This window comes from Ilyonectria robusta, assembly GCF_021365365.1.
Source record: "Ilyonectria robusta strain PMI_751 chromosome Unknown BGZ61scaffold_22, whole genome shotgun sequence".
Classification (NCBI taxonomy): domain Eukaryota; kingdom Fungi; phylum Ascomycota; class Sordariomycetes; order Hypocreales; family Nectriaceae; genus Ilyonectria; species Ilyonectria robusta.
In genome coordinates, this window is record NW_025764456.1 from 955,270 (window position 1) to 972,487 (window position 17,218).

Consider the following 17,218-nt stretch of genomic DNA (forward strand, 5'->3'; position numbering starts at 1 on the left):
CCGACACCGCAATACTGGGTCCCGATGAAACGGTGCAAGGGCCAGGAGGGAGGCACGGAATGCGACGGAGTTTTTGTTGGCGATGATCGTTTCCGTCTTGTTCCCTTCGGACGGGGAAATGGGCTCCGGAAACCTGGCTTTGGAAGACGGCGTGATGAGGAGATGGCGCGTCTTGCGAGATGGTGTTGCTAGTGAGGCGAATTGAGTCGCAATGGAATGGTCACTTGGATCAGCCTCCATCAAGCAACTCGGCTTGACGATCAATTCTACCCCCATCGCGCCAAGCAATGTGAGTGATGGATTAAATCGGGAATCATCGGCGGTATTACCTGATTGGAGCATAAACACCGGGGGGATCGGTGGCCGTGACATCCATCATGATCCATGACATCCAAGCTTCCCATTGATGCTTGCCATTGATGCTTAGTATGTAGTACGACTTAGTTCAGCTGCTTGCAAGGGTCCCTTGATGACCTCGTTTCATCCCTTTTCCCCGTTTCAGTCACCTTGTTTCGAGCATGGGATATCGACGCCGTTCCGTGTCCAAACCAGCCATGGCCACGCAATGCTGCCGCCAAAGACACTCAATTCCCAACAGTGACCCCATCCACATCGGGCCTCTCGCGGTCGACGCCTCCACCCGGCAATACTTGTCATTCGTGCACTTTTTGGCCCCGCCTTGAGCCATGTTTGGTCTGCCCGCTAGCTTCGCTCAACTGAGCCTCCTGTAATCCCGGCCAACATCGTCAACTACCGCACGCCGCGGTGAGGCAATGGGATATAAAAGACTCGCGATGGCATCTCTAATTCAGTCTTTTCTTTCCTCCCCAAGACAGACACTCGTCCATCTCAGCTTCCTTCTTTCCACCCTTTTCCAACATTCGTTTCTATTTCACAGTGGACTGGTTCCCTGCATTACTTGCTGCTTCACTCTTTTATACAACCACCACAAACCTCAACACCTCGTCAACCACCAGCATTCATCATGAGATTCTCCAAGTACTCTCCGCTGGCCGCCGTCATTGGCGCTGCCGTTGCCAGCCCCACGCCCACCTTCCACAAGGTCGACCGCTCCATCGCCAAGCGTGCCACCATCACCGACGCCTGTGACATTGGCTACGCCAGCACCAACGGCGGAACTACTGGCGGCTCTGGTGGCACCACCACCACTGTATCCTCGCTCTCCGAGTTCAGCTCTGCTGCCGAGGCTGACGAGGCCTACGTCATTGTTGTCGAGGGCGAGATCTCCGGCGGCGCCAAGATCCGCGTTGGCTCTGACAAGACCATTGTTGGCAACGCCGGCGCCTCGCTGGTTGGAGTCGGTCTCTACATCAAGGACGTCTCCAACGTCATCGTCCGTAACCTTGCCATCTCCAAGGTTGTCGCCGACAACGGCGATGCCATTGGCATCCAGGCCTCCACCAACGTCTGGGTCGACCACTGCGACCTCTCCTCCGACCGAGACAACGGCAAGGACTTCTACGATGGTCTCCTCGACATTACCCACGCCGCCGACTGGGTTACCGTGTCCAACACCTACTTCCACGACCACTACAAGAACTCGCTTGTTGGCCACTCGGACAGCAATGCTGATGAGGATACCGGCGCTCTCCACGTTACCTACGCCAACAACAAGTGGGCCAACGTTGGCTCTCGTTGCCCCTCTGTTCGATTCGGTACCGCCCACATCTTCAACAACTACTACGCCGATGTTGAAACCTCTGGCGTTAACACTCGCATGGGTGCTGAGGTCCTTGTCGAGTCTACCCAGTTCGAGAATGTCAAGAAGGCCATCACCAGCCAGGACTCTGACGAGACTGGCACTGCCGCTGTCAACGATGTTGACCTTGGTGACAGCACCAACGATGCCCCCACGGGCAGCGCTTTCTCTGTCCCCTACCAATACACTCTTGTCGGCAGCGCCAGCGTTAAGAGCGCAGTTGACGGAGCTGCTGGCAACACTCTCTCCTTCTAAGTTTCTAACTCTCCATTAGGGGCGCCAAACCGGCGAGAAACTGGGAGAATATGTGTGTATTGCCTTCGCATCACCGATGGGCTCGGGTCTTTAGCCCAGGTCTGCGGCATTTTAAGAGAACGAGCTCAATGTAATAACTCGATCACTTAGGTACATAGTTGTATATTACTTTGAGGTAAAATAAATATTCATTACCTAAACATGTCGCATGTGCACTACATCGATTGTTTTAAAATTGCAATGTAATCATTAAGCTTTATCAGGGAAATCCTTACGCGTTGTACACTGAGCGAGTAATAAGTCATTTGGAGAGAAAACTAGGGACATCGCCTCTATACAACGCTCAGCGCTACCTCGCAAAATCTCTCTTGCAGGTCGACCTTGTCTCCCGCGAGTTTGTCCACTGGTATCTCCTCTATAATTAGACTAGGTAAGTGATATATTGTCACCACTCCTCCTGATTGAGGTGCTTTGCATTCTCTGTGGATTTTAGGGCTTCGCTTCTTACCGCTCGTTTTTGCTGGGACTGTCCTTTTTCCTGTCTAGATATCAACGTACTTTATTCTCTTTCAACAGAGACGCTCAAAAGAAACCTAATGAGGTCCTACTCTATAACTTGAATGCCCATCGATTTTAGGCTTAGGTTCGCAGTTGGGGGTCAGATGGTCTTTAAGGTGTTCTTTTGTGGCTTGAAGATGGAGGGCTTGCCAGCTCCTTGCAACCGTGGTCCAAACCAGTTGACAAATATTGGCTTGTAGTGACTCTTCAGCTCTGCAAAGTCGCCTAGCCAAAGGCATACACCATTTCCCAGCCAGCACCCCTTGGAGGTGCAGTCACAATTGTAACAGTGGGGTTGATATTCGCGTTGCACTACTGACTCACCTCCTCACAGTACCATTTCAGGTATTGGAACGATGGGTGAGTACAACTGAGCTAAGGTTTTAGACGTCACGTAACTATCACTGTTATAACACTCTAGCTTGATTGAATCTCTGAATAAAGATCTATGAAGTCAATTTTTCGACGTCGTTATTTAGTGCTGATCAAGTGAGTTAGCCATGTCCGGGGCTGACCTCCTGGCTACAAAAGTCCTTAGTCATGATGTTGTGCACAAGCCTTATAACATTTAGATCATCTCGTCACATGGACCACATAGCTCTACTCTATTCTGACGAACATGGGAGCCCTGGAAACTCGGGCCGCAAGCTTCCAGCAGCGAATTATCGCGTGTAGACAATTCTTAAATTACAACCCCTCACCGTAGATTGCAATGTTAGCCTTCTTCTCGTGGTCACTCTTCAGCCATGGAGCCAATATCATCTCTAGGTCTGGTTTTTAATATAATTCGATTGATCTATCCCTTATCTAAGCTGAACCTGATCCCTATGGTTCTACGGCAGTATTCTTTTGCTTTCGAGTCGATGCCACCGACGAGCGCAAGGAAATATTTGTACGGGAACTTGAGAAACTCGAGAATCGTTCTTGCGTGAAGTACAACAGGCTAATGACCCGATGTCCTTCCGCCGCTGGCCCAATTGAGAGAAGCAAGGGCTTCGAGTTTGCTCTACTCGACTTTCACGAGAATCATACTGTTCTTAGCTAGTACCAAGCTTCCAAGGAACATCACCAGCAAGAGTCCATCTTCGTATCTGTTACGTACCGAAACAGGTATGACTTTATCGGATGTCGTTAATGTGACTGTCGTTTTCAGGGTCACTCATATATATACTCCCCTTCAAGGAGGACCTATGCCGGTTTTGCTGCGAAATTTCTCACATGTGCACATTTCAGACATCGTCCCAATTATCAGGAATATATACTCCGGTGGCGAGTGAATAAGCATACGGAGGAGCACTACGGCAGTTTTTCAACACACAAACAGAGTCACGTTGCATGGCATTGAGCAATAGAATACAGCTAATGAATGACACAAATCAACCAGTTATTGTCAGACCGTGAGTCCCCGGCGGACACGTATCCCACGTGGCCAGTTTCGGATCAAGCCCGATCAACAAGCCCAGCGTCTTCCTTGGGGCCTTGCCGGTATATCAAGTCAATAGATCTATGAGGGGGTGGTCGTCTAACTTGCCAGCGAGGGCATCAGAACAAAGCCTCGGCCCCGTCTCCGATAGTGACTCGGAATTATTACGGGTTTCCGCCAAGCAGTGGACAATAGTAGACTCATAAAATCACGAATTTGGGGTGAGGTATTTCACTTACTTGGCTGGCAAATCTTTTCTGACATCTCCATGCTTAGTCCGGTGAAGCGGGATACGTATTGACCAACTAGAGGAAGATCCTAGCCTTCCCGGTCGTCGTGTCTATGATCAAGGAGGAGGAAAAACATTATTGAAACAAATTAGTATTGGTGTCCAAGGCAAAGTTACAATGTACTCAAACGGCAAGCTCCTCAGCAGCTTCACCCGTCCATCATCCCGAACTAATAATCCTGTCGTCACGAATCGCGATCGACAGAGCAACACAAAGCCTTACGATATCTCTAGCATGACTGAAATCGGACCCTTCTTTGACTGAATCACAATCAATTCATGATCGTACTGAATATTTTCAATGGTCGAATTGTGTAGGCGCGCTCTGGGGAGAACACGGAATGCCATCAACGCCAACATGATATATAGCTCACAATATGCCAAGCTATGTTTGCATTAGTACCTGAAGTGATAATAGAATGAACAACCTACTTCTCGCCAAGGCATGAACGACTACCCTTGCCAAAAGAGATCAACCTTTTTTGGAGGGTCTTGTTCGGCTCGCCATCTATCAACCATCGCTCGGGGAGGAACTCATCGGGATTTGGGAACAGTTCTTGGTCCCAATGATTAACCATTGAGGACATTGTGATGGGAGTCCCTTTTGGAATAACCCACGCGTCACCGTCTCGGCTTCTGTAGATCAAGTCCTCGTTACGGGCAATTCTTGCAGACCGCATGGCAACTCCAGGCATCATTCGTAAGGCTTCGTGAATGACAGCCCAAAAGTACGGTCGGCGCTCGAGTTCAATCAATTTGAGGTTGCAAGAATCGATACCATCCAAATCTTTCATTAGATTGGCGTATATCGCAGGCTCAGCAAGAAGTCGGTATGTGGTGACAGCCAGTACTGCCTATGAGTCATGATTAAACCTGGAATTCGCCCTCAACAGATAGATCGTAACTTACAGAAGTCGTTTCAGTGCCTGCGCCAAACAGTAGGAACCCTTCACCAGAAAGCCGTGAGATAGACTTGTCCGATTCGGTAAGTAAGTTCGATTGGATGAGTTCTGTGAAGATTCTTCCTTTGCCCGGTGTTTCTTTGGCCGCGTTGATATAGCCTGGAATGGTAACGTTCAACTGTCGTACAAACGGCTTGAAGTCTTCACTCATATACTCTGCAAACCGAGGGAGAGCGCCAGCCAATATCCTGACGGGTGCGTTGAATCTGAACATATGCACACATCTGGTAAATGGCTTAATCCAGGTTGCAAAATTAGGCTTCCAACCACTTTGTGAGACAAATCCCACTGGCTGACCAAAAGCGTATTGTGAAATAACATCCGCAGTAAAACAATTATAGGCCTCTCTTACGTCGAAGGGTTCCTTGCCGGTCCAATGAAGCATCTTATCCACTGTAAGACAAGCAAGTTCATATACCTCATCTTCGTATTGAAGGACCTGTCGGCGCGAGAAAAATTTCGATACTGCGGCCCTGCGAACGCGATGGAGTTCATGAGGGATGGTTGAGAAAGTTGATGACGATATGGGGCCAACGCCGCTGCTGTTCATTTGATGTAACCATTTATCGCGGATCTGCCCTGAGCCAGCATAAATATGGTCGGTAAAGGCGGGATCAGAGCAGTGTAGCTCATCGGGATTAATTCTCACGATTGGACCTAACTATCATCAGCGAAACTCAAGCATGATTCACAAAACTCACCATAACACTCATGCATTCGACGTATCTCATGACCAAACTTCCCTCCTCGCCACCAGTCATGATAGGCTTCATAGATGTAGCTCGCGGCCGCTAGTCTTGGGCCTGGTATGTGAGACAGCGGATGGAGAGGTGAAACCTTGTATAGAGCAACCAGAATGCAGTATATCGCCCACAGAATGATGACGCAGGCGAAGCCGGTTGGGTAGATGACAAACTTCAGGTTGTCAATATTCCATGCAGAGGTAGAAAATGTGTACATGTTGACAAGCGGGTGTATCTGTCGTGAAACATCGACGGAGAAGAAAGATCTTGAGCAAAGCTATTTTTATGGTTGGTATTACGTATCCCCATGTATATTTGTATCGTCCTAGCACATTGAAGCAAGCCTTTTGGCTTAAAGCCAAGTCATTCCTATAGCGTAGGAATGGGTGCTTGATAACTGTGGTTCTCTGATTGGATACGATTGGAAATGTGGCTGGTCATAGACGCACGTGAAAAGACAGTGAGTATTGAACCTTTGCGGGGTTGGGCATGAATGCATTGGTATGACGTTAATGATTCGTACATGTGTCTTTTCTTCATCTTCAATGTTTCAGGTCCAAGTATCTTCTGATCATTCGGATTCCCGGCAGTCTTGGCAGTAACGAGATCAACAGAACAGGTGTATGTACATTGAAGTATGTGTATTTTACATGCTTTTTCCTGAACTTTGTGAATACGTACTCTCTCAAAGATTCTTGGCCTGGGACCAACAGTTCCTAAGGTATTATTGCGAACAAGAAATGCGGCCTTGGGGTGCTATCATTCATAACAATATGAGTTCCAATCATGCTGAGACTGAAGCGCATATTAGCAAGTAGGCATATCCAGACTGTTCCCCTTGCCCAAGCATATTTTTCCCATAACACGACTGTCGCCATACTTCTATTCTACGCTGAATTCGTCTTTGGGTTATTTCTAGTGAGACAAGAGAACACTTTCACATGCTTGTGATCTTGCAACTTTTAGCAATATGCAGAAATAGCACACCGGTTGCATTACGCCCCCCGCTTATCACTAAACTTGCACGAATCCAGACTCTAGCAAGTAGCCACACTAGGTGGCCACTTGAGTCTCTTCCAATCATAGGCATATAGCTTCGTGAAGGGTTCACTGGTACACATCCCACACACCGATCATCGGCACGCGCGTCATGTGCCACCCATGAGTGTCCGGCATGAGCTTTATCCTATTCGTTGCACATCAAAGACATCATTCTGCGGCATTTTTTGTATCAGGTGCTGTTCAAGGCGGCAGGTCGCTCAGATTTGTTTGTTCAATGAAATCCTGGTAGTTGTATTCGCTTTTGTGATTATGCAGGTATTTCAATTTCGAGCGTGAGTGTGCGTGCCCAAAAAGATGAGAGTGGCTGCGTAGCCCGAGAGGCGTCGCAAGGACTCTGCCAACACACCACGCTATCACACGCCTACTTCACTGTGTTGGGCATAGTGGGGATTTGGGAGCGGCGGGCGTCGGAGCATTTCTTGCTTTTTGGAAGGTACCGGTACGGGCTGTCTGCAATAGGATGTTCCGCGGGCCCAAGGATTCCATTGATTTCTAGGAAGGTGATAGTATTCGGTATTGCACGCCCACGGCCGGCGCTGAAGTCAGGTATGGATGTAGATATAGCCCTCCATTACAGTAATACAAATCCAAGCTACTAGTAGCCCGTAGTCAAATTATCAAGTCATCAACTCCAATCCTGCTAGTAGCTTGTAATGGGATTATCTCGATGGCCTTAACATGGGCTACTAGTAGCTTGCATGGAGATCCCTGGAATCTACCTTACCCCAGACTACTAGTACCTGGCCTGCAATGGGATCCTTCTGCGGCCTGGGCTACTAGTAAGGGAGTTGATGACTCGATGACCCGGGGAGGTGGGGTCGGAGGGCCAGGGCAAGCAAGCAGCCTGTTCGATCTTCTGCGAAACCTCGGAGTGCATAGTGACGTCAATTAGTCAATGATATCTGGCATTCTCGGTAGAAGCTTCTAGAGTTCCTTGTCTCCCATGACGTGTCGAGCTCATGCCGTGCGAACGTGGATGTGTGTGCGCCTTACATCAATCCCCAGGAGACCTATCAGTTGCTGTTGGCCCAATTACGGCGGTTCTTGGGTTAATCTAGCTTACTCGCTGATGCATGCCAATCAGGCACGATGGTTCCTGGGTATTTAGCATGCTTGTATACGTAGACTAGCATACAAAGCATGCTAATAGAAGCATGTTAGCACACATGTCATACCAGGTAGTAAAAGTATTCTCGTATAAAAATTGTATAAGTTTGTCTTCTTGTTACATGGCGTGTTAGAAATAGACTCAAGTAATTGATTAGCGACTTCTGTGGGCAAGGATAAAAGCCCAGAGAACCCGAGTGATCTGGCACTTCATCTAAAGGCAGCTTGAAGACAAGGTCTCTTTTCCTGAACTGTTACTCTACCCCATTCCTCCAATGCTTCTCACTCACATCAGAATCGGTGCCTGTATACACCTCTCAGCAATGAAGCTCTCCACATTCTCGTTATTTGGATGGTGCCCAGTTTCTTTCGACAACCTCTTCATTGCATCTCTATCAGCTTGTTTTTAATAATGCCATGGCAATATTGAGTGATGAAAAGGAGCCGAAGAGGCAAGAGAAAATGCGGCTTTCATTGTTGAAAATTAAACCCAGGTATCAAATTCCATTCTATCATTCCCCTTCATCCTTCAGCGCTTCCTCACGACGAACCCTAATCCAATGCAGATGTGGATGCTCATGGTCAAGAAATTTAGTACCAAGCTCCATTGCTTCCAAGTATTTTGCCTTGGCCTCTTCAAATTGCCCCTGATTGTGAAGCGAATTTGCGAAGTTGCCTAGAGTGATGATTGTGTCAGGATGCTCTTCTCCTAGCACCTTCCTGCGCGTCTCAAGCGTTTCCTTGTAGATGACTGTGGCCTCATTGAACTTCTTAAGTCGCATCAGTGCGTTGGCAAGTTTGTTGTTGCTTGAGAGCGTATCGCGATGGTTGTGCCCCAGCGTCGTCCTTTGAAGGTCCCAAACATTCCGATAAATTTCCTCCGCCTTTTTATGCTCCCCCCTTTTTTCGAGCAAACTTGCCAGGTTGCTCCTACACGAAAGTGTGTGCGGATGCTTTTCCCCGAGAGTTTCGGTGCTGAGTGCCCACATCTCCCTATACAGGTTCTCAGCCTCACGATGCTTGCCTTGTTTTGCGAGCGCGTTTGCCAGGTTGCCCTTGATTGAAATGATGCCAGGGCCGTTGGCCTCCATGACCTTGGCGTGTAACTTGAGCATCTTCCGGTATTCCTCTTCAGCCTCTTGGTACTTGCGCCGGCGAAAAAGTGCTTTTGCGATCTCAACCATGCTTGAGAGAGACTGAGGATGCTCAGGACCTGATAGCTAGGAACTCGGGTGCATCATCTGTTGATGTATGGTCTCGGCTCCAGCATAATCGTCGCAGCCCTTAAGACTTGTCGTGCTTGAAAGCGTTGGGGGATTGCTGTTCCGATCCAAGGCATTGTCCATATCTATTGCCTCGTCATCTGGTGATTTCTTCTGGAATGGTACAAAGCCCCCGGTGCTGGAGTGAACCTGCTTCCAGTCCACCCTGTTCTCCATCGTTGGGAAGGGTGATGCTTCTTCGGATGTGTTAATCACCTTTCCTGCAGTTTTGCCGAGCGCTCTCTCCGAAACCGACTTGCGAGTCGCATCTGGGGTATCCGTAGGCACGTCAGAACACTCACGCCTCTCGTTTGCGGTGATGGGCCCGTAATTCTCCGGCGTCTCGATAGCTTGAGACACTTTGGGCTTATGCTGGTCCAAACTGCGATCCGAGCCCATGATAAATTCGCTTCCGCTGTTGTTAGGATTCTCGGGGCTTAAGCTCAGCGCATCCTGACCAGAGCTGGTATCAATCCCCTCGCTTGACGAAGACGGGCTAGCTTGACGAGTGTTCTCTTCAAGTTTGCCAGAACTGTCGAATGCCAACCGCAGCAGGTGATTGGCGACGTGCTCTGTCAGTCTGCCAAGTTTGTAAGACTCTTTCCAATACTCGTCCGGCAGTGCGCCGCCCTTGGTCAGTGACCATGAATCGCATAAAGGACAGACAGGCCCCGCTCGTGTCTTTGCGCTGCTGCTCTGGGTCCCAGTTGCGTGTCGCTCGTTGAAGGAGTTGCCAAGTTTGCGTGGCCAATTTTTCCCGTGGCTCTTTTCCATGTGGTTTGCCCATTTCTCTTCGTTTTGGAATAAGGGACTGGGCTGATTACAATTGTCGAAAAGGCATATGTATGGCTTAAGGTCTTTGTTCACATGATACCTAGGTAGTCCAGGTTAGTATGATTCTCATCCTTCACAGGCACGACGGAGGCATACCTCCAGGCTGGCTGTGAGAGATGAGAACTCTCCAGAACTTAGCAGCAGTATGGACAGTGGGGGGCAGGCTTCCCATGCTCGGCCTTGGGCGGCTCAGGATAGTCGACGCGATCATCCTCAGCCATGGTCGTTATGCTGCTTTGTGAAGATGAGGCGATCGAACTTCCCCCGAATCTCAGATGTGAGCTTTCGGGTGTGGAATTGAAGCTGGAGCGGGGTCGTGGAGCGTCCAGACACATGTCACGCCTCGACTGATGGCTCGATTGACTCTCTGGGGAATGAGAACGCCTTCCAGATGATTCGGTCGGTGCAGGAGTCACTCCACGACCGGTTGGATGTTGTACACGCGTGGGCTGCCGTTGCTTCAGTTGTCGGAGGGACTTGCGCCGTTCAAGGACCGAGGCAACAAGATGATCTTTCAAGGAAGGAGGGGCAGTTGGGGAATTGGACTGGACAACTCGCTTTATCGAAAGGAGGCCACTCCCCTCTCCATCTCTATCCGTGGCGTCTTCGACTTGGTTTCCTTGGTTGAGGGTCGGGTGTTGTCGGATCGCTTCTCTGAGCTCGTCCAGTCTAAATATGGTGGCTTCGACCGCCTCTAACGCCTCCAAAGGCGTTCCTTCCAGTTGTTAGATCCATTCTCGTCTCTGGGCATCCTTGGGTGAGTTCAAAACGGCCGATTTGTCTGGGAATTCTGTATCATGCAAAGCAGCTGGGATTCACTGTTAGCTATTCTAGAGTTCAACAGTGCTCTCAAGTAGGTCATGATAGCATACCAAACTCTAGATTCGTTTGTATCACGGCAAGCTGCTCTATCGCCAAGGCTCGAATCTCGTCGCAGTCGAGCGATGTGTTGGAACGAGTGAAAACGGCCAAGTCGGATGTCGAGAAGCGTTCCTGTTGCCGCGCTGCACTCTTGCGTGGCGCAGAGCACGCTGGGTCAAGAGTAGCATATTTGTTGAAGAGGTCTCTGCAGACGAGAGCCAACTCGGAGAGGTCTCGCTCCTCCAGCTCTTGCGGCGCCATGGCGGATTGACACCGCGTCCAGCGCCCTTGGACAGTAGAAGGTCTGGTTCGACCTGACTTGGGGGTTTTCTTGTGCTAACACCCTGGAGATTGCGGCTGGAACAGTGCGAGGAGCGGATGGACTGCGCACCACTCAAGTACCCTGGCTCATGGCCGGGATCCATGGCCGGGGCGGAGGCCGTTGCGGGGAGGGAGGAAGCCTCCGAACGGGCCAACCAAGACAAGAGGCCTTCCCATGCTTTGCGAGCGCGATGGACCTCACCGGCAATCCTTTACTTGTCTTCCTGCTTCTCCCCATACGACAGCATTAACCTCCTCCCTCCTCCTCCTTCCCTCCTCCCTCGGCCCCGCGACAGCCGCAGTTTTGCAGCCATCATAATCAACGATGAGCGTGAGGACCCCCTGGCCACTGTCAGGAAGCTGATTCCACTTATCACCAAGAGCATTGCCAACAGCAATGAGATCAAAAGCCTGGCCTTGATGAACTCTAGGTTTGAACTTGATTTTGAGTTGAGGTTGGCTTTGCTTGAGCTGGGAAACGACCCACCCCCATCTCAGGACGATGAGCGACTGTCGAGATACGTCCACCCTCTTCTTGAGGTGCTTGGGGATCTTGTCAGAGAGGACAAAGACCACCACTTGAAGGCGGGAGATCCCCATCAAAGACTCCGAACTGCACTCGCGCGAGCCTGTCGCGACGAAGCGGGTTCGCCAGAGCTGTCTTTGATACGACTTCCACGCACAGTAAAAGATCTCGGAGCGATGGCGCAAAAGATGGCGAGTTTCAGAAAAGCTAATGCCGACGTCCAGTCGGATCTGGGGTTAGACCGGGACTGCACCAGCACACATCATCAAATGACGACTCGAGAGGGATCCCACATCGACAAATTTCATGAAAGCGACGGAGCAAACAAGCATCACAACGTCAGGGGATCCGAACCTTGGTCTTCGAGAAATGTGCAAGACCCGAATCGTTCAGCAGACTCCAAAGTGCCACCACCCCCCTCTGAGCTCCAACAGACCGACCGGACGGAGCCACAGAGGCAGCCACCATACGAGCAGATCACGGCCGAAGAATTCATAGGTCAGGCTCAAACATTCTACAATGGCAAGATCAGGCCGCTGGAGAAAAAGAAGGCAATCAAGGTTGCCGTCCTCGACACTGGAGTGGACAAGGGGGCGGTACACTTCCGGCTGGCGCGAAGGTCCACAGGGCAACACGGCACATCACTCAAAGGTGTAAAGTCATTTGTTGGAGGCGAGTCTCACGACGCTTTTGGGCATGGCACAAGAGTAGCCGCCTTGATTGTGCAAATGGCGCCGCACGTAGACCTCTACATCGCCAAGATTTGTGTTGGCAAAGAAGTAATTGGTGTGGACCAGTACGTCGAGGTATTGTGGCCAGCGCACCTCTTTAACGAAGCTGAGCTGACCAAGTCAGGCAATCAAGTGGGCAATGGAACACTAAGTTCACATCATCAATATTTCCGCCTCAATGAACGACGACGAAGGCATCGAGGATGCCATCTCAAAGGCGGAAGCTGAGGGTATCATCGTCTTCGCTGCGGCCTCCGACGACGAGGCGAACAAGCCAAGGGCCATCCCCGCAAGTATGGACAAGGTACTGGCCATTCATGCGACGGACGGAAATGGGAATCCTTGCAAAGGAAACCCCGACCCGGTGAAGCATTGTGCTAACATTAGCACCTTGGGGGAGAGCATTGCTTCGCCACTCAGAGAGAACAAGCTGCTTTCAGGGACGTCCTACTCTACAGCCATCGCTTCTGGAATGGCAGCTAACATCTTAACCCTCGTGGATGCATGTTTCGGTGAATGGGAAGAGGACAAGAGACTACGCCGCCGAGCATTTAGAAGGGAAGGAATGAGACGGATATTACTCGAGGCTTCTGGAATTCGGCACGGCTATGATTACGTTTGTCCCGATAGGGTGGCCAAAGACAGGGATACAATGGACGGCTGTCGTGACTGGCTCAGGGAGGCTCTGAGAAAACCGTGACAAGTTCTCTTCGGGCCTGAGTACCCGGCGGTTGATCGGGGTTGTTGCTGTGACCGAGGGGTGGTTGTGGCTCCCGACACGAAAGTGAATAGGAGCACGACAGTAAAATAAATTTCTCGGAAAAAAAAAAAGGCAACAAATTAATAGACTTCCTAGCTATATCGAGCCCTTCCGGCCTCTCTGACTTCCAGGAAAAATCTCTGATGAATGCAAAATCGATGATCGTTCCTGGTGACGGCTCCAGATTCCCTTTTTGACCCCCTTGGGGCCACCCTAGAGACCTCCCTGCTAGCGACCAGCTAGCCCAAGGGTCCCTGACTGCCTCACATTCACCCGAACCATACCTCTTCGCCACCTTTAGATATCATCCTCCATTTTGGCAAACATCTCGTCCACTTATTTAGGCGTGAGGTCGTCGTCCGATCGAATAGTGAAGGTGGGTTGACGGATGACATACGTCCCATCCGCTATCACGGCCATTTTGGCGTGCTTGACCTCCTCATCGCGATCTAGCCATATCTTCCGCACCTTGAACACCACGATGAAATCAGTCGAGGAGTCCCATTTCTCCCCTACGCCTACTAACGACGCACCGCGGGCAACCTTCAGTCCCGTCACCATGTACATGGGGAGTTTGAACCTGCTTGACCGCAGAAATGACCTGACTCTCGAATCTTCCATACTCTTGTTGATGTAGGACTCGGTCGGGTCGAAGGCGAAAGTATCCAGACGCTGGCATGAGAGCAAATTGTTCCTGTCTTTGGTTCGTTCGATGGAAGCGCTGGTGCCCAAGCCAAGCAGTCCTAAGACTTGGGCGATCAAACCAAAATCAGCCGAATGACGCTGGCCTAGGAAGATCTCAAATCCAGTTTCTTTGTCAACGGGTTGAAGCTGCATTACGGGAATCGCCTGGACTGTCCGGTTGATAGTCCTGAACTCTCTGATGTTGTGTAGGATGGAGCCGAGCTTGATGGGTCCTTCTGGAGGTGGTGCCGTCGTAAAGTTCGGGGCGAGGAAGTATGATTTGACCATCTTTGCGGATAGATCTCAAGATATATCTTTGAATATTAGACAATCCGGGATGATTCAATTTGAGGGACCGATACTCTAAGGGTTATCTGTATTATATAGCCCTAGATGGAAGTCAAGCGGATTGAGGGTAGGTAGGCGAGGTAGGATGGACAGAGAAACATGAAGAACACTGCATGGTTCCGAGATTATTAGAAGTGGGCTATGCGTGTTCCTTTCAGCTTTCCCTTTCAGCTTTTCCTTTCTCTTTTCCTTTGTCTTTTCCTTTATCTTACCCTTACATCTTTCCCTTTCATCTCTCTCTTTCATCTCTTTTCTTTTTTTCACCTTTCCCTTTCGCTTTTCTCACCTCACCAACAACAGTCTCGGCAAGACAATTCTCCATTGAGCATCCATCATCAGTTCCAGGGCATCTATCAAAAATTTCACGGTAGCTCCTCACCAAGGTTCCAAATTGTCTGCAACTCCATTTCCTCGACGGGGGAAACCTGCCTGCCCATAACCATGCCGTCCCGCCAGAGCGACGAGAGTTCGACCTCCACCGCCGCAAAGGCGGCAGTACGATTTGTAACAAAGACAGCAGTAGAAACAGCAACAGCAACTCCAACTACAACACCGGCCGGAGGTAGTACGGGATTGTCAACCGCTGCCATCACCGGGATTGCAGTAGCATCGGTAGTCGCGGCTTTCGCCTTGATATTGCTTTGTTTCACTGTTACCTTCTTCCGCCGGAAGGGAAGCCATCTCCATCTTGCGCCGCCTGCGCCAGTCGCCGAGACGTGTCCCGATGCGTCGACTGAATTATCGCCAGAAGAGCTGGGCTTAACCACTGGACTCGCTGGAGTGCCATGGCGCTGCCTATTGATGGGAGCATCCGACAGCGACGTCAGACGGGAACTCGCCTCTCTGGGCCTCCTGATCGATCATCACGTCAGGTACCATTACCATCGTGACAACATTCTGGTGACACCGGACACTCTCCACGCGTCACTGCGCCAGCTTCAGTTAACTGAGGTTACCTGTCACATGGTTGCGAGACTGTCTATTGATCCGAACACCCGATACGTCGCCATCCGTCATTTATTGGCGCTTGTCATCTTCTCGAACCTCGACACCCACTCTGTTGGCTTGCTTTCTCTCCTGCCGCCGACTCTCAAGGAAATGTCTCGGTCGCGGCTCGGGGCTTCCAAGGAGAAGCGGGATTCTCTTGGTAACCACCCCCATCCATCCCCATACACCTTGCTCCGCTAACTCTAAGCGTACGGCCCAGATGAAACGGCTCTTATGTCCTGGAACAAAATTACCGCCTTCCTCATGCATGAGAATCCTCAGTTTCAGACCCCGTTGCGGCCACCGCCGAGCGTGGAATCCCAAGTCAAGGCGCTTGTCACTCCGCTCCAAGAATTTTTAGCCCATTTCGTTCGCATAGACAACCATCACCCCCTTGCACACCAGCAGGCTGGCCTCGCGGGTATCATTCGCCAGTCCGTCAAGTTCGGTTACGAGGTCTTTTCGCATCCGTGTGACTGGGAATTTACATTCCCACAACAGGAAAAGGGAATTATTGTTGTGCCAGGCCTCGTCCGACATAGCGGCAACAACGGAGAGCTATTTGACCCACCAACGATTCTTTTGGCTCCCAAGGTTATCACCATCGATCCTACGAAGAACTAAGCACTATCCTCATAGCGGACGGGTCAACCGAGTTATTCATACAAGTCAAGCCTGGGGTCTCTTTGTTGGATACTACTTAATGCTATGCTATAGGTGCACAGGTTCTGGGGAGGAAGAGCAAAAAGTAGCAAGAATCTAGCGTTTCACTTAATCTCAGCTCAAGCTTTGCCACTGTAGCCAAGCGACGACTTTACTCTTCATGCAACGGTTCCTGACGGCACATTTGCACTGAAACTCCCCCTCTCCTCCAGTTAATTATTTAATATAATTAAGATTAAAAGAGGGGATTTTTAGTACTTAATTAGACCTAATATATTCTTTAATAAATTAGGTTAAGATAGCTAATTAGAAGCTGAATCTTCTAATAAAGAGTCAGATAATAAATTTTATATAAGTAATATTCCTAAAGAAGAGGAATATCTTACTTATATAAATAAAGTAGTCTTATTTAAAAAGATTAGTATATTCTATTATTTACCTTATATCTAATTTAATTATTAATCTTAATTTAATAGATTAATATTCTAGAATATTGGAAAAATAATTCTATATAATTTTCTAATTTAGCTATATTAACTAGATACTATTTAGCTATTCCAGCTATATTAGCTAGTATAGAAAGTACTTTTTCTATTAGTAATAATATTATTACTAAGTTAAGAAATAGACTTTTATCTAATATAGTAAAATAGCTGATTTTACTAAAAAGCCGGTATAGAAGCTTTAAGAAATTAAAAAAGAAAGAAAAAATTAAAGATAAAATTAAAGAGGAAATTAAATTAAAATAGATTTATTTTTAGATTTAAATTAAAAGATTTTATATTATTATTAAAGCTATTTATAAATTATATAATCTTTTTAAATTAATATTACTATTTATATATTAATATAGTTATTTATTAATTATATAGCTATTTAACTAGATATAATTAGTTTAGGAAAATAATTAATAAATAAAAGAATATTTAAGTAATTTTATTTTAGTATTTTAAAATATTAAATATTAAAATATTAATTAGTATAAATACTAACTAAATACTAAAGAAAATTAATATATACTAACTAAATACTAATTTAAATTAGTTAGTATTAGTATAAGTTAATACTAACTAAATACTAATTGCAATTAATATATACTAACTAAATACTAAGAGAATTAGT

General features: G+C 48.5%; 6 protein-coding genes across 6 annotated transcripts; 3 read left to right on the forward strand and 3 right to left on the reverse strand.

The window, feature by feature from the left end:
* Positions 1–726: 726 nt before the first annotated feature.
* On the forward strand, positions 727–2,175 carry BGZ61DRAFT_459390 (pectin lyase fold/virulence factor). The gene has a single exon (XM_046246906.1). It carries the CDS (start codon positions 986–988, stop codon positions 1,973–1,975), a length of 990 nt encoding a protein of 329 aa, XP_046099469.1. The 5' UTR covers positions 727–985; the 3' UTR covers positions 1,976–2,175.
* Positions 2,176–4,464: 2,289 nt separating this feature from the next.
* Positions 4,465–6,167, reverse strand: BGZ61DRAFT_362481 (cytochrome P450; the record flags this gene model as incomplete). The annotated part of the gene is made up of 4 exons (XM_046241368.1): positions 4,465–4,630; positions 4,678–5,099; positions 5,155–5,864; positions 5,909–6,167. 4 exons carry the CDS (start codon positions 6,165–6,167, stop codon positions 4,465–4,467), a joined length of 1,557 nt encoding a protein of 518 aa, XP_046099470.1.
* A 2,464-nt stretch (positions 6,168–8,631) lies between these two features.
* Positions 8,632–11,337, reverse strand: BGZ61DRAFT_509002 (uncharacterized protein; the record flags this gene model as incomplete). The annotated part of the gene is made up of 3 exons (XM_046251987.1): positions 8,632–9,339; positions 9,508–9,575; positions 11,088–11,337. The coding sequence occupies 3 exons, from the start codon at positions 11,335–11,337 to the stop codon at positions 8,632–8,634; spliced, it is 1,026 nt and encodes a 341-aa protein (XP_046099471.1).
* Positions 11,338–11,499: 162 nt separating this feature from the next.
* Positions 11,500–13,442, forward strand: BGZ61DRAFT_556432 (peptidase S8/S53 domain-containing protein; the record flags this gene model as incomplete). The annotated part of the gene is made up of 3 exons (XM_046255656.1): positions 11,500–12,729; positions 12,857–13,270; positions 13,359–13,442. 3 exons carry the CDS (start codon positions 11,500–11,502, stop codon positions 13,440–13,442), a joined length of 1,728 nt encoding a protein of 575 aa, XP_046099472.1.
* Positions 13,443–13,750: 308 nt separating this feature from the next.
* On the reverse strand, positions 13,751–14,386 carry BGZ61DRAFT_482820 (uncharacterized protein; the record flags this gene model as incomplete). The annotated part of the gene is made up of 1 exon (XM_046249428.1): positions 13,751–14,386. One exon carries the CDS (start codon positions 14,384–14,386, stop codon positions 13,751–13,753), a length of 636 nt encoding a protein of 211 aa, XP_046099473.1.
* Positions 14,387–14,887: 501 nt separating this feature from the next.
* BGZ61DRAFT_428428 (uncharacterized protein) lies at positions 14,888–16,093 on the forward strand (the record flags this gene model as incomplete). Its single annotated transcript, XM_046243753.1, has 2 exons — positions 14,888–15,593; positions 15,654–16,093. 2 exons carry the CDS (start codon positions 14,888–14,890, stop codon positions 16,055–16,057), a joined length of 1,110 nt encoding a protein of 369 aa, XP_046099474.1. The 3' UTR covers positions 16,058–16,093.
* Positions 16,094–17,218: the final 1,125 nt, after the last annotated feature.

What these genes read in the sequence shown, in the direction of transcription:
- BGZ61DRAFT_459390 (XM_046246906.1), top strand. Translation starts at nt 986, where the DNA reads ATGAGATTCTCCAAGTACTCTCCGCTGGCCGCCGTCATTGGCGCTGCC.